The 23,026-nt window shown below is 67.4% G+C and overlaps 3 protein-coding genes across 26 annotated transcripts in view; 2 read left to right on the forward strand and 1 right to left on the reverse strand.

Annotated features, from left to right (window-relative positions):
- CSNK1D (casein kinase 1 delta) overlaps positions 1-678 on the forward strand; it is a 30,511-nt gene extending 29,833 nt beyond the window's left edge. For 4 of the 5 annotated variants that reach the window (XM_070060090.1, XM_051838857.2, XM_051838860.2 and 1 more), the window contains one exon: positions 447-678. The gene's annotated coding sequence lies outside the window, so the exon portion shown is untranslated. The remainder of the gene's footprint in view (positions 1-446) is intronic. The other variant, XM_070060088.1, reaches the window with a different exon arrangement.
- Positions 311-7,853, reverse strand: SLC16A3 (solute carrier family 16 member 3). Of its 4 annotated transcripts, none has more exons than XM_051838862.2 (6): positions 7,805-7,853; positions 3,704-3,797; positions 2,760-3,008; positions 2,299-2,442; positions 1,345-2,103; positions 311-988 (listed from the first exon to the last, which is right to left on the reverse strand). In XM_051838862.2, the coding sequence occupies exons 3-6, from the start codon at positions 2,980-2,982 to the stop codon at positions 720-722; spliced, it is 1,395 nt and encodes a 464-aa protein (XP_051694822.1). In that variant the 5' UTR covers positions 2,983-3,008; positions 3,704-3,797; positions 7,805-7,853; the 3' UTR covers positions 311-719. The 4 variants fall into 4 exon arrangements, with proteins under 4 accessions (XP_051694822.1, XP_051694821.1, XP_051694823.1 ...); XM_051838861.2 differs by lacking the exon at positions 7,805-7,853 and adding an exon at positions 7,359-7,508; XM_051838863.2 differs by lacking the exon at positions 7,805-7,853 and adding an exon at positions 5,318-5,336.
- Positions 7,854-15,348: 7,495 nt separating this feature from the next.
- The window catches only part of CCDC57 (coiled-coil domain containing 57), an 80,409-nt gene continuing 72,731 nt past the window's right edge, over positions 15,349-23,026 (forward strand). For 11 of the 17 annotated variants that reach the window (XR_011383308.1, XR_011383309.1, XM_070060094.1 and 8 more), the window contains exon 1: positions 15,349-15,491. Coding sequence is in view for 10 of the 17 variants with exons in the window: in XM_070060094.1 (XP_069916195.1) it covers positions 15,446-15,491 (46 nt within the window). In the remaining 7 variants the exon portion in view is untranslated. Of the gene's footprint in view, positions 15,492-15,529; positions 15,852-18,603; positions 19,038-19,106; positions 19,539-19,580; positions 20,133-21,885; positions 22,601-23,026 lie in introns of those variants that run through there. The other 6 variants (XM_070060097.1, XM_070060105.1, XM_070060100.1 and 3 more) reach the window with 6 other exon arrangements.

The raw sequence follows: 23,026 nt of genomic DNA on the forward strand, positions 1-23,026 counted from the left end.
CCACACGGAGTAGACTCTGCCAGCTGACCAGAGCACAGATAAGTGGAAGCCGGGGAGCCCCGTGTCTCAGACAGGAGCAGTGAGCACAGGACACGTGCCCCTCAGGCTCTGCCAGCCACCCACCCGTGGGGCCTCGCGGCCTGCCTGGGCGCCCCTCCAGCACACAGCTCCCTCCCTCGGCGCCCTGGGGGTGGCAGGGAACGTTCTCAGACGGCACCAAGAAAGCCGGTGAGGGCCAGGCCACTCTAAGAATAGCCAGGCTGCTTCCTGACAGGTGAACAGTCAGACCACACAGCTCCTGGGACACCCCTTGGCTTCCACCCTCACAGGTTTATTGCACACAGCCCACAGGTGGAAGCGGCTCGGCCCCAGGCACTGGGGGGGGGGGGCGCGGGCTGGGGGTCTGACAGCCGGCCCTGGCCTCTGATTAGGCATGTTGTCTCCAGGCCCTTCAGCCGTGGTGGGCGTGGGCTGCGTAGGGTCGGCAGGCGGGCCCTGGTGCAGACAGCGTGTAACCCCGAGGCTTGGCTCCACCGCAGATGTGCTTTGGAATGACACGGTTCCCACCCCGCCGCCTCCCCTGCAAAACCCTGACGGGGTGACCGCTGACCAGGCAGCAGAGCTGAGCTGACGGCCGCCTAAGCTAGTCTGTTTGTGAAATAAATACGAGCATTGCCAGTCTCCGGCTTCTCCCTGCGCCCGCCGCCCCGGCCGGCCGCTCACACGCTGGTTTCCGGGGTGTGGACCACCTCCCCGTTTTTCTCGGGCTCCGCCTTCAGGAAGTGCTCCACCTCCCGCGAGTCCACCCCCAGGTCCTCGGGGGGCGCGTGCAGCTTCTCCTCCAGGGCCGCCGCGGGCCGCGGGGCCTCGGGCCGCTTCGCGATGCAGAAGCAGTTGCCCAGGAGCAGCACCAGCGAGGAGGTGAGCACCTCCGCCCCCGCCAGGATGAACACGTACTTGTAGACGTGCGTCGCATCCAGCAGCTTGCCTGCAACAGGACCGCGTCACTGGCTGCCCCGCGGCACTGGGGACGCGAGGGTGCCCAGGGCCCCCAGAAGCACTGCCCGGCCGGGGAGGACCAGGAGGGAGCGGCTTGGGGTGAAGGAGCCCCAGGCAGCGGGGGGGGGGGGGGGGCAGGCCACTCCCTGCAGTTGCAGCCATCACACTTGCCCAAGGCCCTCCTGGTCCAGGAGAAAGCCGGAACCCCAACGCCGTGATGACTCGGTCCCGCACCGTGGGACACAGGCTGTGTGGGCTCGGGGCACCCCCCCCCCCCCGCCATGGAAAGCCACCTGGCAGGAACAGCGGGTGTCGGGGGTTCCCTCCCGGGGTGGGGGCACTCACCTCCCGACGGGGGTCCGATCAGCACGGCCACGGCCTCCAGCAGCAGCACCAGGCCGATGGCACTGGAGAACTTGTGGGTGCCCACGATGGCCATGAGCACCTCAAACTGCAGGGCCCCCACCATGCCGTAGGAGATGCCGAAGAAGATGCAGAAGACCACCAGGCCGCCGTAGTCGCTGGCGGTGGAGCCCGTGAGGTCGGTGAAGCCGTTGAAGAACATGGCGAAGCTGAAGAGGTAGACGGAGTAGGGCCTCACCTTCTTGAGCCCGGTGATGAAGCCGGCCGTGGGCCGCGCGAAGATGTCGATGAAGCCCAGGATGGTGAGCAGGAAGGCCGCCTTCGTGTCTGGCACGCCCAGGTCCTTGGCGTAGCTCACCACGAACACTGGCGGCACGAAGAGCCCCAGCACCATGATGGAGGCGGCCAGTGCGTAGATGACGAAGCCGCGGTCCCGGAAGACGCTCAGGTCCAGCAGGCGCCGGGCCGGCCTCTGGGGCGCGGGCCCCCCGCCCGCCTGGGGCGCCCCCAGGGGCCGCATGAGCGCCGCGCACACGCAGCAGTTGAGCAGCAGGCCCCCCAGGATGAGGAAGCCGCCCCGCCAGCCGTAGTGGTCCTGCAGCAGCTGCCCCAGCGGGGACAGGGCGCACAGGAACACGGGGCTGCCCGCCGCCGCCAGCCCGTTGGCGATGGGGCGCCGCTTGCTGAAGTAGCGGTTGAGCATGATGAGGGAGGGCTGGAAGTTGAGGGCCAGGCCCAGGCCTGGAAGAGAGGGCGGCCGTGAGAGCCCGCCCCGTCACCGGGCGCCCTGGGCACCGCCGTGTCCCGAGGGGGCCTGAGGGGTCTGATGGTGCCGGGGCAGCATCGGGGAGTCAGGGAGAGGGACAGGCCTGCACCCCGGGCAGCTGCCCCTGAGCTGCTGGGGACCGGAGGAAGGCTGGGGCCGGGCCTGCTCACCAGTGAGGACCCCCGTGGTGAGGTAGACCTGGATGATGCTCTGGCAGAAGGACGCGGTCACCATGCCCAGCGACGCGAAGAGGCCACCCACCAGCATGACCGGCCGGCAGCCGAAGCGGTTCACACACACACTGCAGAGCGGGCCTAGAGACAGGGCCACGGCTCAGTGGGGCCAACCGGGGCCCCCAGCCGGGCCCTGCCCACTGAGCCCTGAGGCCGTCTGCTCCTGGCCCACCCCTGGGGCTGGTGCTCCCGGGTCTTCCCCACAAGGGAGGTCCTTTGCAAGACCCTCAGGGACCGTGCACGAGTACAGCCAGCCCATTTGAGCTGGGGCCAAGGCAGACCTCACCTGCACCCGGTGTGGCCCCCACCCCCCGCACCGTGGACCCAGTGCTCAGCCCTGGCACAGGGTCCGGCCAGCTGCCCCCGCACAGGTGGCCCGGTGTGTGCAGGGCCCTCACCAGTGCCGTAGAGCATGGCCAGCAGGATGGAGGAGATCCAGGCCGTGTCGCTGTAGCCGATCCCAAATTCCCGCATGAGCTCCTTGAAGAAAACGCTGACCGCCTTGGGGAAGGCGTAGGAGAAGCCCGTGATGACGAAACAGCCGAAGAGGACGGCCCAGCCCCAGCCCCCATCGGGGGCCTTGACGCCCGTAGGACCCTCATCAACCACGGCTCCTCCCATGGCCAGGAGGTCTGGCTCCGCTGCACCTGAAAGAGGAAGCAGGCCGTCGTGGGGACGCCACACCAGGCTCCGGCAGGCCCAAGCCGGCGCGCCGCACACCCCGGAGGAGCCGGGCAGAGGCCGCCTGTTACCTGCTGCTTACTGGAAGGCAGGAGTGGGGGCCGAGCCAGGGAGAGGCCCGCCTGTACTTCCTGCCCTGCCTGGCTCCCCAGCTGACCCCGTTAGGCAGCAGCCAGCCCTTGTCACCGCCCGCCCGGCAGGCGGGGCCGCACAGAGCCCTCCCCCGGCCGAGCATCTGGGGGCGGTGTCTGCCAGACTGCTTCCCGCTTCCGGCTGACTGTGGATGGGGCAGTGGTGCCCTTGCTCGCCCGCCCCCAAGGGCAACAGGACTCCCGCTCCTGTGCACGCTGGCTGTGCGGGGCCTGGGTCCCAGGGACAGAGCAGGGGGCAGGAACCCGGCCATTTGTCCCACCCGCACCGGGCCGGTCGCCCTCAGGCCTGGACCAGAGAGTGCCAGGAGGACCTGCACCCAGCCCCCCAGAGCAGCCCACTCCAGCCCCATGTGTGGGGTGGGGCGGTGGCCACCCCCGCCCACGGCAGCCCAGGTGACCACCCTCCGTGAACAGGAGCAGCACATTGCGTGTGAGCAGAGCTCGCTGGAACACAGGCCGGACTTCCATGTCCACCCACCCTCCACCAGAAGCCCCTCTCCCCAGCTCACCGGAGACGGCTCGGCAGCGTGGGTGCGGTGTCGCGTCCTGGGGCCGTCAGGGCAGCCTGCGTGGCCTCCCTGTCTGCAGTGCTGCCAGCCCGCCCTAGGAGGAAGGAAGCGCCCGCGTGAGCAGCTCCTCGCTGAGCGGCCCGAGGCTGCCTGCACCCTCCCGCCCCGGGGGTCACGGACTTCGGGCTCTTACGCCTTGGCTCCACCCCTGCCCCTTTTCCTCAGACTCCCCCTGCCAGCAGTCCACAGACCCGTGACCTGGCCAGGCCCCAGGGGCAGCGTGCAGGTAACCTAGAGGCCCTTCAGTGGGCGGGGGCACGGTCCCGGGCTCCTGTGACCCCATTCCAGCTCCCCGCCCCGGGGGAGGATGGGACTGTGGGCGCCGAGAGGCGAAGTGGCTCTCGCCCGTGTCGGTCCATCTTCAGGAGGCCCATAGACGACCCAGAGCGGGGGAGCTTTCAAAGAAACTAAAAACACAGCTGTTTGGGGAAGGCCACGCGACGCAATGAAGCCCAGAGACAGGAAGCTGGGACCCGCGCCCGGGCTCAGAGTGGGGTCCTCAGGGCTCCAGCCTTACAGGTGTCACGCTCTAAAATACATCCAGTGGGCCAGGCGGGGCCACAGTGGGGACATGCCCAGGACCAGCAGGGGGGCAGCCCGGGCTGTACACCCAGGCCGCCCCACCCCAGGACACCAGGCCAGGCGGCGGGACTGGCCTCTGTGGCCCCCGCCCTCTGAAGCCCCCAATCCTTTGCTGGTCCACCAGAGTCCACAGGCGACAGGGCTTGAGGGGGCAGCCGCTCGTGGAAGAGGAGGCACCCCCTGAACCGGGGTGCGGCAGAGCGGCCAGGCCAGGGCACCTGCAGGGAGAGCGCTGCACAGGGGCGCCTCAGCGTGCCCACTGGGACCAACTTCAAGTCAGCAGCAGGGCACACGGGAGCAAAGTGGCCTCGGACCCAGCCGCCGCCGCCCAGGATGGCCATGGGGCAGCTGGCAGAAGTCCCAAGGAAACCCTGAGGCTGCCCTGTCTGGGCCCCAGGGGGAGGCCCCCCGTGCCAGCCTGTGTGGGACCTGAGCAGGCTGGCCTTTCTGTGACATTTACCCTGCCGGGACAGCATGTGAACCAGCCCAGAAATAACCCGCGGCTCGGCGTGGAAAGCTGATCCCGGCAGGGCGGGCGGGGGCTCCGAGCCGCTCCCCAGGCCCCTGGCGGGAGTCCCTGCAGTGGCTCTCCCGGAGCTGCCCCGTGGCTGGGGAGGGCTCCTGCCAGCAGCTCCGTCAGGAGTCCCAGGAGCGGGCATCTGTTGGGATCCCAGCACCAGGAGGCCGCCAGGACCTGACTCCTGCCAGGGTGGGCCCCCAGACGCATCCCTCCCCTCTGACAGGCCCCTGTGCCCAGCCCTCTCCTCCCCCGCTCAGGGACCCCTGGCAGCCCAGTGTGCTGCCCCTGGACTAGTGGCCTCCTCGCCTGCCTGGGTCCCCAGGGTCCTGTGCGATGGCCTGGGGCTGGCCCCTGTCCCGGGGCGTCCCAAAGGCTGACTGGGGGCCTGGCCATGGCCTTGCCTCTGTGGCCCCTGCAGGACAGGGGCCTGTGCCCTCAGGAGGCCCACTCACCTGTCTGCATGACAGCTGACCAGCAAGGGGGCCCATAATGCCCGCACCACAGAGGTCTAGGCTGGCAGCAGGTGGGCACCAGACAAGGGTGTACCCTAGGCCCACTCCCCGCCGACCCAGGCAGCCCCCGCGGGCTCTCCTGTCCGCCCACATGGTCCTTGTCAGGGCCAGTGGGGCAGAAACACTGGACAGTGCTGCCCTGGACCACTCACAGCCTCCGCCACTGCCTGGACGCCAAGGGTGGCTGGACTCAAGTCTACCTCCTGGAGGAAGCCTCCACCCTTGGTGCAAGGCTGGGCACAGTGGACGCCCTACTCGGCCGCAACCTGTGCCAGCCGCGGCCTGGGGCGCCGGACGACCCCTCCATGAGGCCACTCATCCGCCCTTCGACGCCCGAGCACCTGCTACAACCGGCGCCCTGCGCCAAGGCCGGCGGGGTTCTGGGGTCACTCAGGCCGGTGATGGGCACAGGTCGGGGGAGGGGACCCTGTGCTCCGGCCCTGCTGGCACTGACTGGCCGACCCCGAGCGGCTGGGTGGCCTGGAGGGGAGGATGCTCCGCCCGGGCCCGCCCACGCGGCCGCAGGACGTGGGGGACGTGACCGCGCCAAGGGAGGAGCCGCCGCCGTATTGTCAGCAGGAGCGCCGCCTGCCCTCTACCGTATTTGCAGGCGCGCGCGGGGCCACCAGTTTGGCGGAGCCCCGGACACGGCGCCGCGCCGCAAGTCGCAGGGACCCCGCGCCCGGCCCCCACAGGCGGGGCGCGTGGGCGTGGCTCGGGCCCGGGGACTGAGACCCGGAACTGTGTCTGTGGGCGCTGGGCTGGGTGTCAGCGCTCGCTTGGGGACGCCCTGGGCCCGGTATGCTCCCGCCCCGCCCCTGCGCCTCGAGGCGCCCGCACACACTTGGGCATTTGGACCGCTACCCGCCCGGGTCCCCGGCTGCTACCGGCACTTGGCGGCTCACCCCAAAGGACCCGCCCTGGAGCCGGCTCAGCTTGGCACAGTCACTGCTGGCCCATCCACAAGCACCCCTCCCTGACCACTGCCCCCCAGACAGGCGTCCACGCTCCGGGCAGTGAGGGCCAGAGAGCCTTCTGGGTGGCAGCCTCTCCCAAGGTCACGCCAGGTGATGGCCACACAAGCCGCCCTTGGGACCAGACCACCTGGCCCCACCCGGGTTCCGACCAGGTCCCAGAGCCCCAGACCTAACAGCTCCACACCTGAGCCGTGCCCCCAGTGCCCCCAACTCTGGCCACCCTGTGCCCACACCCATGGCAGCCACTCTTGGGCACAGGGAGGAAGGGGACCCCGGAACACCGCTATCCTCTAGGCACACAGCCCCCATCTGTGCTGAGCCTGGTCAGGTCGGCCTGGCTGGCAGAGGGCGGCTCCTTCCCTTTGCTGACCCCCAGGCTACCGTGGGCCTGATTCTGGTCCTCAGGGAAACCCTATCTGCCCATGTGCACTGGACACACAGCTCAGACTCATGGGACAGGGAGAGGGGACACTGGCCCCTCACCCAGAGTCCAGGCACCCCCAGTGGCCCAGGGCTGGCAGCCACACACCCCACCCCCAACCCCACCCCACCTAGGGGCCCGCCTCCGGCTGGCCTCTCATCTGCTTCACTCCCTGAACCCATTCTTGAGACAAAGAAACTGAGCCCAGCCCAGGGAGTCCAGGTTGAGTCCAGCCTCCGAGCGCAGGGTCCGATGTGGACCGTCGTCCCCGGCGCGCGCGGCTGGCGAGGACCCGAGGGGCGGCCGACGGTGCCTGGGGGCGCCCTCCCCGAGCGCACGTGTTCCCACTCCCCCCCCCCCCCAAATATAGCCTCCCAGCCTCGCGGGTCCGGCTGTTTATACCCGGGACCCGGCACGGCCACCCCATGGCCGGAGCCCAGCCCCGGAGGGCCGCCCGACGGAGGGGGCCGCAGCGGGTAGGGGGTGGATCCCCTGCGCCCCCGGAATCTGGAGCACCGAGAGCGAAAGGGGCGAGCGGGAGGGAGCGCGCACCCCGGGCCGCGCCGCCGCCGGACGCGCCTACCTGCAGCCGCTCGCCCGCCGCGCCCGCCGCGCCCGCCTCTGCCGGCTCTGCCCGCCTCGGCTGCCGGGCGCCGCGCCGGGGGCGACTTGAAGGCTGCGGTGGCTCGCGCGGCACGTCCCCCGCGCACGTCACCGCCGCCTGGCACCGCCCCGGCCGCCCCGGCCGCCCCGCCCGGACCCTGCGCCGCAGCCGGAGGGGGTGGCTCCCCGACGGCGCGGACCGCACGCCCCCGGGCGCTGAGACCTGGGCTGCATCCCGCGGCCCCTCCCTTCCCTTCCAGGTCCTGTCTGCCCCAGACCCCGACCCCAGTCCGCGGAGGCTGTGAACCCTGGCCCTCGCACGCTCTCATCCACCCGCGGCAGGGCGTCCTTAGACCGTGGGGCTCCAAGCCGCCCCAGCAACCAGGCCGCCTGGGACCTGCCCCCCGGGACCCGCCCCACCCGAACCTCCGCCTGCTCCCCGGTGCTGGCGCCGCAGCGGGCGCCCGGGGCGGTCTGCTCTCCCAACTGCTGCTCGCGTCTCGCGTCCGGTCCGGGCCCTGAGAAGTCCCAGACCCCAGCTCCTGCCGCCCCTCCCCTGCCCAGAAGTCGGACGTGGGGGCGGGGCCCAGGGCAGCTGCAGCGCCGGACACGCCGGTCTGGGAGCCGCCGCCGAGGGTCGCTTTCCAGCCAGAGTCAGCTGAGCCCTTGCCCCGGTGGCCCGGCGTTGGGGCGCATCCGTGGGAGCCGTGGATCCAGGACACCCAGCTGGACAGTAGGGCTGCTTGTCCCACCTAAGCGGGCTCGGAGGGCAGCCCACTCCTGCAAGCTAAGAGTGCCTGGAGATGGGCCTGGCCCCTGGACACTGCCCTTCTGAGGCTCGCTAAGGACCCCCTGGCTGCTGGCTGCCCACCCGCCTGCTGGGGCACAGTTCTGCAGGGGCTGCTTGGCCACTCTCCCGAACCTGGTTGCAGGTCAGCCAGGCTCAGCCCACCACGCAGGCCCACGGGCACTTCTGGGGGCCTCAGCACTTGCCGAGCGCCCCAGGAGCATGCAGGGAAGCTGGGCCCAGAGCCCTTAGCTGCCTTCCAGGGCCCAGGGCCCTGAGCATGGCTGGAGAGGCGCCTCCCGCCCCAGGGTCCCAGGGTGCACTGGTGCAGGCACAGGCCAGGCTGGAGCAGGCCGGAGAGGCCACCTCTGCAGCCTGACCCTGGCGGCGGCAGCACCGACCCCTGGCCCGCCCCCAGCACTGGGTCCCCCCCGCAGGGCCCTGGCCCACCCCCAGCACTGGGTCCCCCCCACAGGGCCCTGGCCCACCCCCAGCACTGGGTCCCCCCCGCAGGGCCCTGGCCCGCCCCCAGCACTGGGTCCCCCCCACAGGGCCCTGGCCCGCCCCCACCACTGGGTCCCCCCCGCAGGGCCCTGGCCTGCCCCCAGCACTGGGTCCCCCCCACCCCGCAGGGCCCTGGCCCGCCCCCAGCACTGGGTCCCCCCCGCAGGGCCCTGGCCCGCCCCCACCACTGGGTCCCCCCCACAGGGCCCTGGCCCACCCCCAGCACAGGGTCCCCCCCCCGCAGGGCCCTGGCCCGCCCCCAGCACTGGGTCCCCCCCGCAGGGCCCTGGCCCGCCCCCAGCACAGGCCGCCCCGAGTAGCAGCACACACAGGTGGGGCTGAGTCAGGAGCCTGGCTGTGGCCCTGTTTCCTCTGGGAAAGGCAGGTGGGGAGGGGTCTCCTTGACACTGGCTGAGTCCCCCGCCTTCCCAGCAGGGCCCAGGAGAGTGGGTGGCCCTGTTTGCTGCGGTTCCTGCCCCCGCCCCCATGCCCCCGCCCCCACCCCCAGGTGAATCCTCGTGACACAGTCATCATAAAGCAAACAGCTCCTGGCTTCAGTGCGGTCTCCGTGTTGTGCAACCACCGGCTCTCACCCATTTCAAAACATTTTCACTGCCCCAGAAAAGCTCCTGCCCCGTTGAGGCGCCCTCCTCGCCCCCACCCGGCCCGGCAGGCGGCTCGGCTTTGCCGTGGGGTCTCACTGGGTCACAGCCCTGGAGTTCAGCTGTGCTGTGGGCTCACCAGGACTCCCGGCACGGTTATGGTGGATGATACCCCGCCACAGCCGCACCGCCTTCTGCTCACCAGTGCGTCTGCTGGGGGCAGGTTTGGGTTTTGGGAATGAGAGCTCACGCTGTCACAGCAGGACAGGCGTCTGCGTCTGGCTTGGGTACAGACAGAGTGGGATTGCTGGGCCGGCAATGATTCTGTGTTCAGCCTCCCTTCCTTACTGTTGTTTAAGCTGCGCTTATTTATCCCAAAGGCAAAGTGCCAGGGAGAGAGAGAGAGAGAGAGAGACCTTCCATCCACTGGTTCACTTTCCAATGCCCACAACAGCCAGGGCTGGACAAGGCCAAAGCCCGGAGCCAGGAACTCGATCCGGGTGGCAGAGATGGAAGCGCCTGGGCCACCCTCCTGCCACCTCCCAGGCATGGTAGCAGGGGGCTGGACCGGAGGCACGGGGGAGCCAGAGTTCAAGCAGGCACCCAACACGGAGGCTCTCCCGAGTGCGGGCTTACCCCCCGCCACAGCACCCACCCCTGGCTGTCGTCCTGGGGAGCCGCCAGTCTACACCCTGGCCAGCGCCGTGTGGGGGCTCCAGGCGGCCACATCCTTGCCCGCACTGGCTGCTTCCTGTGAGCTTGGGGCTGCTCTCCTCTCCATTAATGCTGCGCTCCTGGGTGTGCGGCAATGTCTCCCTGCGGGCGTCCCAAGGGCTGGATCAGAAGTGGAACAGCCGGGACTCGAACTGGCGCTCATATGAGATGGGACCTCGATGCCAAGCCCGTGTGCTCCTCCGGCCATCGGCCACTTGAGTGTCCTCTTTGGGGGAAGTGTCCATTCAGGTCCATCACCCACTGGTTAACTTGGATTGTTCGTCAGGTTCTGTTGAGTTTTAAGAGTTTTGTTTTTAATTTCTAAAGGTTTGTTTTATTTATTTGAAAGACAGGGTTACAAAGAAAGAGGGAGAGAGAAAGATCTTCCATCTACTGGTTTACTCTCCAGAAGGCTGCAACGGCTGGGGCTGGGTCAGGCGGAAGCCAGGAGCCTGGAACTCCATCCGTGTCTCCCACGTGCCTGCAGGGCCCAAGCACTTGTGCCAACTTGCACTGCTTTCCCAGGTGCCTTAGCAAGGAGCTGGCTTGGAAGTGGAGCAGCTGGGAGTTGAACCGGTGCTCACGTGGGATGCCGATGTCACAGGTGGCTACTTAACCTGCTGCCCCACAGTGCCAGGCCCAAGAACTGTTTATCTGTGCTGAATATTGAACTCGTATCAGGTATCTGAGGGGCAAATATTTTCTCCCATCCTGTGTGCTGTCTTCACTCTCCTTTGATGCACACAATTTTATCCTTGCTTCTCTGGTTGCCCATGTTTTTGGTATCATACTTTTTTTTATAAATCTTTATTTTATTTATTTATTTGTTTATTTGACAGGCAGAGTAGACAGTGAGAGAGAGACAGAGAGAAAGTTCTTCCTTTTCCGTTGGTTCACCCCCCCCCCCCCACCAATGGCTGCTGCAGCTGGCGCACCGCGCTGATCCAAAGCCAGGAGCCAGGTGCTTCTCCTGGTCTCCCATGGGGTGCAGGGCCCAAGCACTTGGGCCATCCTCCACTGCACTCCCTGGCCACAGCAGAGAGCTGGCCTGGAAGAGGGACAACCGGGACAGAATCCGGCGCCCCGACCAGGACTAGAACCTGAGGTACCGGCGCCGCAGGCAGAGGATTAGCCTATTGAGCCGTGGTGCCTGGTATCATAAAAATCTAATGTCTTAAAGGTTTCCCCCTATGGTTTTCTTATATTTTTAAAATATTTATTTATTTATTTGAAAGGCAGAGTTATAGAGAGGCAGAGGCAGAGAGATCGAAAAATCTTCCATCTGCTGGTTCACTTCTCAGATTCACTCCCCAGATGGCTGCAACAGCTGAGCTGACCTGAAGCCGGGAGCCAGGAGCTTCTTCCAGGTCTCCCATGCGGGTGCAGGGGCCCAAGGACTTGGGCATCTTCCACTGCTTTCCCAGGCCACAGCAGAGAGCTGGATGGGAAGTGGAAAAGCTGGGACTCGAACTGGCACCCATATGGGATGCTGGCACTGCAGGTGGCGGCCTCACTCACTATGCCACAGTGCCAGCCCCTGGCTTTTTTAAAAATTTTAATTGACACACAGTAATTACATATATGTCTGGGCGTGTGGGACGTGTGACAGTCCTGTCAGTGACTGGCATGTCCGCCACCCGACGGGCGTCCTTTCGTTCCCCTGGGAACGCTCGAGCGCTCTACTCGACTTTCACGTACTGAGTTAACTGCTGGCCACCACGGTCCCCGCTGCACCGTGGAACGCGCCGGCCACCTGCTCCTGCGGGGCGGGGCCAGGTCCCCTCCCCTGTCCCACGTGTCGGCGACAGTGTGAGCTCACCGAAGGGGTTCCTGGTCTAGCTCTGCCGCTGGCCTGGCTGGCCCAGCTCGAGTTCATCTCCAGAACGGGTGAGAGAGCCGTGACTCCTCTCCCCAGCGCATGGCTGCCCAGCTGTCCTGGCGCCGCTCGCCACAATGATCTCTACCGCCAAAAGAAGGGTGCGTGTGTGACGGGCCGAGCCGAGCCTGCTGCTGCAGAAGCTGGGCCAGGCGCCACCCTGGGGCTCTCCAAGGAGTGCAAGGCCCTGGGCCAGGCCTCAGTGGCCAGGGGCCACCAGTTTCGAGCTGGAGACCTTGGTGATGGGCAGCCCACCTTGGCAGGAGGGTCATGGGGTGCGGGTGGCCAGGCCAGGCCGCAGGAACACGTGGCACCCCTCTGTCCACAAGCTGGCTGGGCAGAGGGTCAGTGGGTGGCGGCACTGCCCTGCCCATCTGACCTGGGGGCAGGTTGTGGGCAGGCTCCCTGGTCCTCCTTGGGGATCACCTGGGCCCTGGCCCCTCTGTGGGAAAGGATGGGCACGGAGGGTCAGTGTGGCGCTGTCACGGCCCCGCGGTGGGAAGGGGCAGCCTCTCACGTGCCTTCTCCCTCTGGGTCGTGGGTGGGGCCGGTACCCTCCCGGCTGCACTGGCAGCCCGTCCAGCCTTGGGCAGGCTCCAGGGTCCCTGCTGCCCCCCCTCCCTTCCTTCTGCCACTTGCGGGCCTGTCCTTTCTCTGTGTCCTGTGGGCTCAGGGACAGGGCCTGGGCAGCACTGGTCTCATGCTGTGGAGGCGGCTGAGGCCCCACCGCCCGGTCCTGGGGGGCATCTTCCACGCCGCCGCAGCAGAGGAGCCCAAGGACATCGCATGGCCAGTGCCGCAGGCTGGCCGGGCCTCTGTCCCCCTGCCCAGGCCCTCCCCAGTAAGGTGGGTGTCCCTCACGGTCCACCTCAGCCTCCTGCTACCCGGGTGCCCGGGCCTTGTCACTGCCGAGCTGCAGCCCCCCGACGCCCAGCCCCGGGGCAGGCCGGGCCGCGCTGAGCCCTGGGGCGTGCTCCCGGGGTGCCTCGGCATCACCAGGCCACCGTGAGGGAGCTGTGGAGGCCCCGGGGCCCAGGGGCGTGTGCCTGGCTCCGTGCCCAGCGCCACACGGCAGCTGCAGGAGGCCAGGCCTTGCCCAATCTTCCTGTGCCCCTGGAACTGCCGGCCCCGCCCGTCACCCAGCACTGAGCGCTGGGGTGGGCGTGGCCTGCCCTCCAGCTTCCCCCTCTCACCTGGCCGTCTGCGGGAGACTCATCCGCACCGTGGGGACGCCAGGTGTCCCCCAGGGCACCCCGGTCCCCTGAGTCACCTCCCACTCACAGGCTGCTTTCTCAGCAGTGGACAGGACAGCAGAGGGAGGTGGACGCCAGCACCCTGGTCCTGTTTCTGGACCAAGGTGGCCCTGGGGGAGCAGTGAGGGGCACTGCCCGGTTCACAGCAGCCCCCTGGGGTCCCACGGTAACAGTGCAGGATTGTGGGCAGCCCCGGGCCTGACCTCCCTGGCAAGTGGCCAATGGCCATGGCGCCTGTGGGCGGTCCTGAGGCCACTGCTGGGACTGCCCGTGTGCTGCGGTGAGGCTGGTTCTCTGCTCCTGGCACAAGAACACCCCCTCCCAGGGCTCAGACACAGGCCCCAGGGTTCCCAGGCAGAGGGGGAAGTTTCTCAGCCGGCCTGACGCGGGGTGTTTCCTGAGTCCAAGGGGAAGTGGCTCGCTCAAGTCCACGCAGGGGCACCCAGGCCCCCTCCCAGGCCCAGATGCCCGTGGCTTTGGGGCCCTAGGTGAGACCCAGAGCCTCAGGCACACAGCTCGGGGAGCTCCCTCGGGGAGGTCACCCTGTGGCCCCAAGTCACAGGAAGGACCCCGAGCCTGGGGCCTCCTCGGCAGCCCCTGGCGCTCCCTGCAGGCGCTGTCCCGGGGGGGGGGGGGCTGTCCAGCTACCCTTGGTGGCGAGTCAGCGTCCACCAGGTCAGCCTGCATCCTGGGATGCGAGAGCCCAGCCGTGCGGTCTCCTTTCCTCGTTTAGCCCACCCTGGGACGGAGGCACCCGCCACCCACAGGTGCACTGACACCTGCTCTGCCCTGGCTGTGCGGGGAGCTCCGTCCAGGAGGGTCCCTGGACTTCCGCTGCTCTGCTCGGCCTGCGCAGCCAGCACTGGGGGCCGCCGTCCAGGCTGACGCGGGTTGAGAGACATCAGAACTGGACCTCACTGGGAACAGGGTGGTTGCAGATGGGACTGGCAGGGGTGAGGTGGCACTGGAGCAGCAGGGAGGAGGCTGTGGGGAGCACGGCCCTGTGGGCACCGCCGCCCATCCATGCCCAGAGGGACAGGCCTGCTGGGAAGCAGCCCCGAGACCCCGCACCGGAGTCCTGCTGATGCCGGATTGACGCCGGGAGCCTCCAGCGGGGAGGGAGGTGCAGGGGGCGCCAGGTGGGGCCAGGAGGGGCGCAGGGGGCATGGCCCTGCACACAGCCCCCCTACGGGGCTTGTGCGATTCCCCAGCCTCAGACCTGCCCTGGCGTTGTCCCCTGAGGTTCCCGGAGTGACTGTGGCTGCAGCCCAGGGCGGTGCCGTCGTCAGCCACGCGCCTGGCGCCTGAATAACAGCTCTTTTCTCTCCCGTTGCCCGAGGCCAGGGTGCCGGCAGGCTGGCTCCTCCTCTCCTGCCCCGTCCTCGCCGGCCTCGCCTCTGCACATGCCGCCTCCCAAGAGGACGTCTGCCCTAACGGAGCAGGGACCTCGTCTGCACACGCGGTCGAGTTCGCGGCTTGGGGAACAGGGTCAGACCCGACATGGGGTCTGTGCACCCCGCTGTGGGTGCCAGGATGCAAAACTAGCAGCCCCGAGCCCCTCCGCCGGCGCCCAGCACGGGCTGCTCCCCTCAACCTCCCTGGCCAGGCCTGGAGCAGGTCCAGGGGCCACTCAAACCCAGCCCTGCCCTGTGCTGCGAGGACAGGGAACCTCCAGGCCAGGGCCAGGCCTGTGTCCTCAGAGACCGAGAGCCCTGAGGAGGACGGGCCAGGAGCTGGGCGGCTGCGGGCAGAAGCCCCGGGTGCGACTCCAGGGATGGGTGTGTGTGTGCGTGTGTGTGCAGAGGAGCAGGGGCTGCGGACCCCCACCTGAAGCCTGACAGGGGCGTGGCCCAGGCGGGGTCCCGGTACTGTCCACAGGCCCCAGTGCGGCAGCGCTGGCCGAGGCGTGCCCATCTGACGCCGGCAGAAGCCGGGGTGCCCGACGGGGCAGGCGGGCCTGGGCTGGTCCCCGCAGTCTCGCCAGGGACCCAGCCCGGCGCCAGCCCCGGCACGAAACGCAGCCTGGACGTGCGGGCGCAGACCTACTGGGTGCCTTGGGGACCATGGCCCTGCTAGGGGAGAGCCCCGTCGCCTCCGGTGCGTGAGGACGCGTGTCTGGGGGCGGAGTGGGCCTCAGGCCCGCCCTGGACCCCCGCGGGCAATCGCGCGCTCGGGGAACGCCCACCCCCACGGACCCCCTCGGCGCCTGCGCACAGGAGGGGCGGAGGCGGGAAGAGGCCGGAACGCGGCGCCCGGGCTCCCGTTTCCGGCCGGCGGGACCCCAGAGGCGCACCGAGGGCGCCCGGACCGCGGGCGGCGGACTCGGTCGCTATGGCAACGCGGCGGGGCTGGGCGTCGCCCGGGGCCGGCGTTCCCGGTGAGGCGCGGGCGGTGGTCGCGGGGCGGCGCCGCGGGTGGGGGGCGCGGGCGCCGCGGAGGCCTGTGGGCGCCCGCGCTGCGGGTCCTGAGGGCTGCTGGCCGGCGGGCGGGGTCGGGTCGGACCCAGGCGGTGCGGCGGACCCAGGCGGTGCGGCCCAGTGTGGGGCTGACAGGGGAGCGGCGGGGGCGCTGCGGCCCCCGCTGCCGTCTGCTCGGATCCCCCCGGTGCCCGCCCACCTGTTCGCGCCGGAGCGCCGCGCTCTCCTCGCCCCGGCCTCGGCCCCTCGGTGGAATCCCCGCCCCAGGGCGTGTCCGACGTCTGTCCCGGTTCCGCTCAAGTCGGGCCGTTGTGTCTAGGGTTGGTAAATATTTGAAAGGCAGAGGTGCAGGGGGTGGGGGAGGGAGGGAGAGAGAGGGGGGATGGGGGAGAGAGCGAGAGCGCGCGAGAGCGAGAGCGCGCTTCCATCGGCTGGGTCACTCCCCAGATGTCCCCAGCGGGGGCTGGGCCAGGCCGAAGCCGGGAACCTGGACCCCGTGCGGGTCTGCACACGGGGGCGGGGCCGGGAACCTGGGCGCCCTCGCTGCCCTCCCGGCACGCGCGGGGAGCTGGATCGGAGGTGGCGCAGCGGGGCTGGGACCGGGCCCCCAGGTACCCCGGGGACACCCGCGGCTTGAGCCCGGGTCACGTGTGTCCCTCTGGGACTTCGTGGGAGACGCTTAGACTGTGCAGGTGTTCTCGCGTCACCGCGGAGTCCTTGCTCCCAGCCCTGCGCCCCTGCCTCGCTTTCCTGCGGGCTCATTGACCATCCAGCTGTGTGCCTACGGCGCTCACCCTGAGCCCGTGCGAGCCCGCGCGTGTGCTGTGCAGGCCTGCTGCCCGCTGGCCCAGCGAGGCCTGTCCGCCGTGTTCCGGTGGGAGGCACTGCGAGAGCCTCCGACCTCGGCCTGGTTTCTGTTTATCTTCCGGTGTGCAGCCAGGGATTTCCCAGAGGCGCTCTAGTGGTTGTTATGGTGGCCTCGCTGGTCTCCGTCTGGTTTGGTTTTGGCACACGGAGCATCTGTGTGGGTCCAAAAGTGGCCGAGTCTGAGCGCGAAGCTCCGTGACCATGGCTTCTCCTGCATTTGATTCCCCACGTTCTAACCTTTTGGCAGGGGTGGGGGATGTCGTTTCAGAGAAAATAACCCCTCCCCGTGGCGCCAGCGCGCACCTCCGTCCGCTGCCGCCTCCTGCCCCAGGTTTAGAAACCGTGTGGCCACTCTGACAGCAAAGGGAGGGAAAGGAGGCTTGGGCTCCAGGCCAGTAACTTGTCTCCTGGACCCACGTCCGCGCAGCCAGTGTTGAGCTCCAGAGCGCAGGGGTCACTGTGCCCTCCCGCACAGGGGGCGCGCCCCTGCACCGCCCGCAGGTCCCACAGGCCGAGGGTTTGCTGCAGCTGCGGGGCAGACGGGAGGCAGCACGCCCTGCCCGGAGCGGCTGGGCCGGTCACAGCGCTGGGGCGCATCTTACTGGTGGCTGAGCGGCAGGCCAGTGCGGCAGAGCTGCAGTGCCCCAGAGGAAGAGCTGGGCTGGCGGTGCCGCGGGGAAGCCGCCCGGGCTGCCTGCGTCCCACACCCGAGTGGGGTGCAGTCCTGTCCCCCACACCCAAGTGGGGGTGGAGTCCTGTCCCCCAACCCGAGTGGGGGTGGAGTCCTGCCTGCCACACCCGAGTGGGGGTGCAGTCCTGTCCCCCACACCCGAGTAGGGGTGGAGTCCTGCCTCCCACACCCGAGTGGGGGTGGAGTCCGGTCCCCCACGCCCGAGTGGGGTGCAGTCCTGTCCCCCACACCCGAGTGGGGGTGGAGTCCGGTCCCCCACACCCGAGTGGGGGTGCAGTCCTGTCCCCCAACCCGAGTGGGGTGGAGTCCTGTCCCCCAACCCGAGTGGGGGTGGAGTCCTGTCCCCCACGCCCGAGTGGGGGTGGAGTCCTGTCCCCCACGCCCGAGTGGGGGTGGAGTCCGGTCCCCCACGCCCGAGTGGGGGTGGAGTCCTGCCCCCCACACCCGAGTAGGGGTGGAGTCCTGTCCCCCACGCCCGAGTGGGGGTGGAGTCCTGTCCCCCACACCCGAGTGGGGGTGGAGTCCTGCCCCCCACACCCGAGTAGGGGTGGAGTCCGGTCCCCCACGCCCGAGTGGGGTGCAGTCCTGTCCCCCACGCCCGAGTGGAGGTGGAGTCCGGTCCCCCACACCCGAGTGGGGTGCAGTCCTGTCCCCCACGCCCGAGTGGAGGTGGAGTCCGGTCCCCCACACCCGAGTGGGGGTGGAGTCCTGTCCCCCAACCCGAGTGGGGTGGAGTCTGGTCCCCCACGCCCGAGTGGGGGTGGAGTCTGGTCCCCCACGCCCGAGTGGGGGTGGAGTCCTGTCCCCCAACCCGAGTGGGGGTGGGGTCCTGCCTTCGTTTCCGTCCAGCCTCTTGCTGACGTGCTTCCTGGAGGCAGCCAGTGATGGTTCAAGTCCTCGGGTTCCGGGTTCCTGCCTCCCTTGTGGGAAACCTGGGTAGAGTTTTTGGCTCCCGGCTTCTGCTGTCTCAGCCCTGGCTGGTGCAGCCATCTGGAGAGTGAACCAGTGCACGGAAGCTCTTTCTCTTTCCCTGTCACTCTGCTTTTCAGCTAAGTAAAAGTAGGCTTTATAAAAATGAAAGAAAAAGAGAGGTGGTGGTTCTGGTGTCTGCCCGCCATCGTGCCCAGGTGGTATGTTCATAAGTGCCTGGGGACTGACTTTTTTTCCTCTTTTAAGATTTATTTATTTGAGAGGTAGAGTTACAGAGAGAGAGAAAGGTCTTCCATCCGCTGGTTCACTCCCCAGATGGCTCCGAAGCCAGGAGCTTCTTCTGCGTCTACCCTCATGGGTGCAGGGGCCCAAGCACTTGGGCCATCTCCCACTGCTTCCCCAGGCCATAGCAGGGAGCCGCACGGGAAGAGGAGCAGCCGGGACTTGAACTGGTGTCTGTATGGGATGTTGGCACTGCAGGTGGAGGCTTAGCCCACTGCGCTGCAGCGCCGGCCCTGGGGCTGACTTTGACCTTTCTAGGTTAGCCTTCTGCCGTTCGTCTGAATTTTAAAATCTGCTGCTGGTTTTCCCAGTTAGCTGCTGGCCAGTGTTTACCCTCAAACATTGCTCCGTGCTGGTCAGCTGAACATGAGTGTGGCTGACTCCCGCGTGCCCCGGAAGGTTGTCCCGAGACTCGGCAGGGCCCCACGTGGCTTGCTCTCCCCTCTCTGCCCAGCTCGTGGGTTTGTGGCCGGGGGTCCTGCAGCAACGCCCAGGCTGCTCCTCTCCCAGGTACCGCCTTTTCAGACGGCCTGGGACGTCCCTGGTCCTGAGCCCTCTCTGAAGTGTGGCGTCCACTGCGAAGAGGGGCTTGGCCATTAGCAGGGCTGACGTCCTTGGCCCTGCCAGGACCTGTGCAGACGTCAGAGTCCTCTCCTGACCGGAAGCACGGACTTCCAGGCCTCTCGCTCCACACGCAGGAAGCCCCGCAGGGCCCGCCCGCCCCGTCCCACCCCAGGTGAGGGAGCGCTGGAGCTGCTGCGTGCGGCCCGCGGGTGGGGGTGTCTCGGAGGGGCCTGCTGGCTGTCCTCACGCGCGGGGTGAGGGCTTCCGTGAGGGGTTCCGGGTGCTTTTCAGGCCTGACGGGTGAGCTTGCCGAGGTCAGCGGGCTCTTTGTGTGCTGCCACGTAACTCTGTCCCGAGAGGCAGAGAGAGTTCCCTTCCTCTGATTCCCTCCTCAAATGCCACTGGCCAGGGCTGGGCAGGGGGAAGCCTGGGGCCAGAACTCAGTCCAGGTGGCCTACGTGAGTGGCAGGGACTCAGCCACTTGAGCCATCACCTGTGCCTCCCCAGGCCTGCATTGGAAGGAAGCCGGCGTCACACCAGGCACTCTGACGTGGGGTGAGGACGTCTTAACCGCTGAGCGCCGCCCCAGAGCGTAGCGTTCTAGAACAGACATGAGTGACGCCTGCCCTGTGCCATCCCTTCCCTGCGATGCCTGGGGGACGGCGGCCCCGCAGTGAGTGCCGTCGGCACAGGCCCCTGCCCCTGGAGCACTGGGCTCGCGGACGTCTGCCGCTGACAGACATTCTGGGTCCTGACTGAGTCTGTGATGGCCAAAGCTGATTAATCTGAGCCTGGGGCTTTGGGGATTATCTCCTGTGAGCTCCTGCAGCAGGGCTGCGGTGCCTGGTGGAAGGAAAGGGCCAGGCCCTGGGGGAGGGGACCCCTCCCGGTGACCCGGGTGACGCTGGGGGCAGTGGAGTCACTGCCGCCCTGGGGGAGGGGAGGACCGCAGGAGAGACCTCCCCCAAAGCTCCAGAAGGGACAGTGGGTGCCACTCGCACAGGCTTCCGGAGGGTGGCCTGGCTGGACAGGACCTCCCCAGGCCCCGGGGCCTGTGAGCAGAGAGCAGCGTGTGCCAGGGCCTGCTAGGAACAGCTGACACCCAGGGGAGCTGCGGGCAGTGCGGGCCGCCCCGGGCCTGGGGTCTGTGTGCTGTGCTAGCGACTTGAACCCCATCTGCGAACGGCCAGGCGCCGCGGGTGCTTTGGGCAGAGCAGCACCGTGCCGTCCGAGTTCTGTATTAGAGGAGCAGCGCCCGTGGGCGGCGGTAAGAGGCGAGCCTGGTGGCAGGGACCTGGCACAGGACAGGGTGCTCCTGTGTCCCCAGAGACCTGTGACCTCCCCGTGCGTCTCTGCAGAGGGCCGTCGTAGTGGCTCACGGGCACTGCGCCAGGGCCCCGAGTCATCGGGAAGCCCGGTGACTGGGCAGCGCCGTGTGTGTGTCTGCTGGGGCCGAGCAGGGGCAAGTGCCTGGCTGAAGTGCATGTGCTTCTGTGGCTCGGCCTGGCCGGACGCTGGCGCTGCTACACCAGAGTCGGCCGTGGCCCGGAAGGCGAGGGAGGCTTTCTGGGAGTGGTAGCTGAGTGGGGTCCAGCGGCAGAAGGGCCTGCGTGGGCTGGGGGAGCCTTCCAGGGAGAGGGCAGACGCAGCCCAGGTGCTGCTGGGGCTCCCACAGCGTGGCCCCGGCTCTGAGGAGCTTGGCAAGGAGTGGCAGGTGCCTCGGGACCCAGGTCTTTTGTTTTTAAAGATTTATTTTTATTTATTTGAAAGAGTTAGAGAAGGAGAGGCAGAGAGAGAGAGATAGATCTTCCATCTGTTGGTTCACTCCTCAGTTGTCTGCAACTGCCAGAGCTGTGCTGATCCGAAGCCAGGAGCCTGGAGCTTCTTCCGGGTCTCCCATGCAGGTGCAGGGCCCCAGGACTTGGGCCATCTTTACTGCACTCCCAGGCCACAGCAGAGAGCTGGATCAGAAGTGGAGCAGCCGGGATTTGAACTGGTGCCCCTATGAGATGCTGGCGCTGCAGGCGGTGGTTTTACCTGCTTCACCACAGCGCCAGCCCCCGGGTCCAGGTCTAAGTGGCATGGGCAGCCCCAGGCAGGCGTTTTTGAAGCTTCCTTTGGCGGCCACAAGTAGGTGAGTGTGGAGCAGAGAGCCGGTCAGGTGTCCTGCAGTAAGACCTGGTGGAGGTGTGGGTGCAGGCCGAGAGACAGCCGGTCAAGGTGCTGCTGCAGGGGGCCGCAGCCTGGGGTTGGTGCTCGGGCAGCTGGCAGGGACCTGCTCATTCTGGCAGGGACGGGGGCTGGCGGTGCCTCTGAGGGGCTGTGCATCTGGCCCTGCCCTGTGTGGTGAGAGAGGGAGGGACAGGGGCCGCAGAGCATCCCTGCTGCGGAGCCTGGTGGGAGAAGCTTCCCCTGAGGACGCTGAGCCGATCCGGCTGGCTAGCAGCGTGACCAGTTCTTAACGGGTGGGGCCTGCAGGTGCCCGGGGGAACGACCGCAGAGCAGGCCTGGGCAGCGCCTCACCTGTCCAGTTCCGTCGCAGTGGCCGCTTCGTTGGAGCTGAGTAGCAGAGCGCTGTCTGCCTTCGCAGCATAGGCCTGCCGAGCCCTGTCCTACGTACTCATCGCCCCAGAACTTCCCGCAGCCCCGAATGCCCTGCCAAGGAGGCCTGTGCTTTTCCCCGCGGAAGGCACGGGCTGTGTGTGCGGTCCTCTGGCAGCCATCGCGGTCGTGTTCGCAGGGGCCTTCAGCGCCTGTCCTCAGCTTTGCGTCCTGGTCTTTCCGGGTGCTGGTCCCTCCTGTACTGCTGAGAGCAGCGAGCGCACAGCTGCGCCCCCAGAAGGCACCTTCAGTCCTGGGGTGTGTCGGGATTCCCCACTTCCTGGAGACAGTTTCCTTGCTGCTCCCCAGTGTAGCTCTGGGTGCTGCCGCTGGGGGTCACACGGGTGTGCTGTGGCCACACAGCCCTGAGAGCTGGGGGTCTCACTGACCCCTGGGAGGCTGCTGGCTGGCTCCGGAATTCTCAAGTTAATGTGGAACATACACACACAGCAGAAACCCCGTGACGTGCGGTTATCTTGTTCCTGCGTCCGAGTTTTACGTCCGAGCCCTGCGCACCTTGGCCGGGGGCGGGGCCGGGGGCGGGGGCGGGGGCGGGGGCGGTGCTGGTAGTAGAGCAGCCCTCGCTGCTTTGCGCCTGAGGTCTGGGGCACTTCACAGCCGTGAGCTGCGCACGGCCTCTTCCCTCGCAGGGTCTGGGAGTGAGTGGACAGGGCCCGGGACAGCGGTTTATTTTATATATGTTTATATATATTTTTATAGATGTATGTAAAAGCCTGGGGTCGGCGTTGGGGCACAGCAGGTAAAGTTGTCACCTGGGATGCTGGATCCCATATGAGTGCTAGTTTGAGTCCCAGCTGCTCCACTTCCCATCCAGCTCCCTGCTAAAGGTCTGGGAAGGCAGTGGAAGATGGCCCAAGTGCTTGGGCCCCTGCACCCACGTGGGAGACCTGGAAGAAAACCCTGGCTCCTGGCTTTGGCCTGGCCTAGTCCCGGCCATTGTGGCCATCTGGGGAGTGAACCAGCGGATGGAAGATCTTTCTCTCTCTCTCTGCCTCTCCTTTCTCTGTAACTCTGCTTTTCAGATAAATAAAATAAATCTTAAAAAAAAAAAAAAAAAAGACAGCCCGCTTTCCAGGAATCAGACTGGTTGCCTTCTCTAGGATGAGACTGACGGTGAGGCACGCACACCGCCCCCCCCGCCCCCCCCCGCCTCTGTGGCACAGCGGCTGAAGCTGCTGTGTCGCCTGCATCCCTGTGGAGAGCTGACCGCTGCACTTCCCATCCGGCTCCCGGCTGATGCAGCCGGCAGGCAGCAGGCGATGGCCAGCTGCTTGGGACCTTGCAACTCGGCGGACACCTGGTGCAGTTCCTGGCTCCTGGCCGTCGGGGCATCTGGGAGTGAACCATCAAGTGCAAGACCTCTCTCTCTCTGTAACTCTGACTTTCAAATAGAAAAATCATTTTTTTAAAGATTTATTTATTTGAAGTCAGAATTACACAGAGAAAGAAGGAGAGGCAGAGAGAGAGAGAGGTCTTCCCTCCAATGGCTCACTCCCCATTTGGCCACAATGGTCATAGCTGTGCCGATCCGGAGCCAGG

Source organism: Oryctolagus cuniculus, chromosome 17 (assembly GCF_964237555.1).
Source record: "Oryctolagus cuniculus chromosome 17, mOryCun1.1, whole genome shotgun sequence".
In the NCBI taxonomy this organism is placed as follows: Eukaryota; Metazoa; Chordata; class Mammalia; order Lagomorpha; family Leporidae; genus Oryctolagus; species Oryctolagus cuniculus.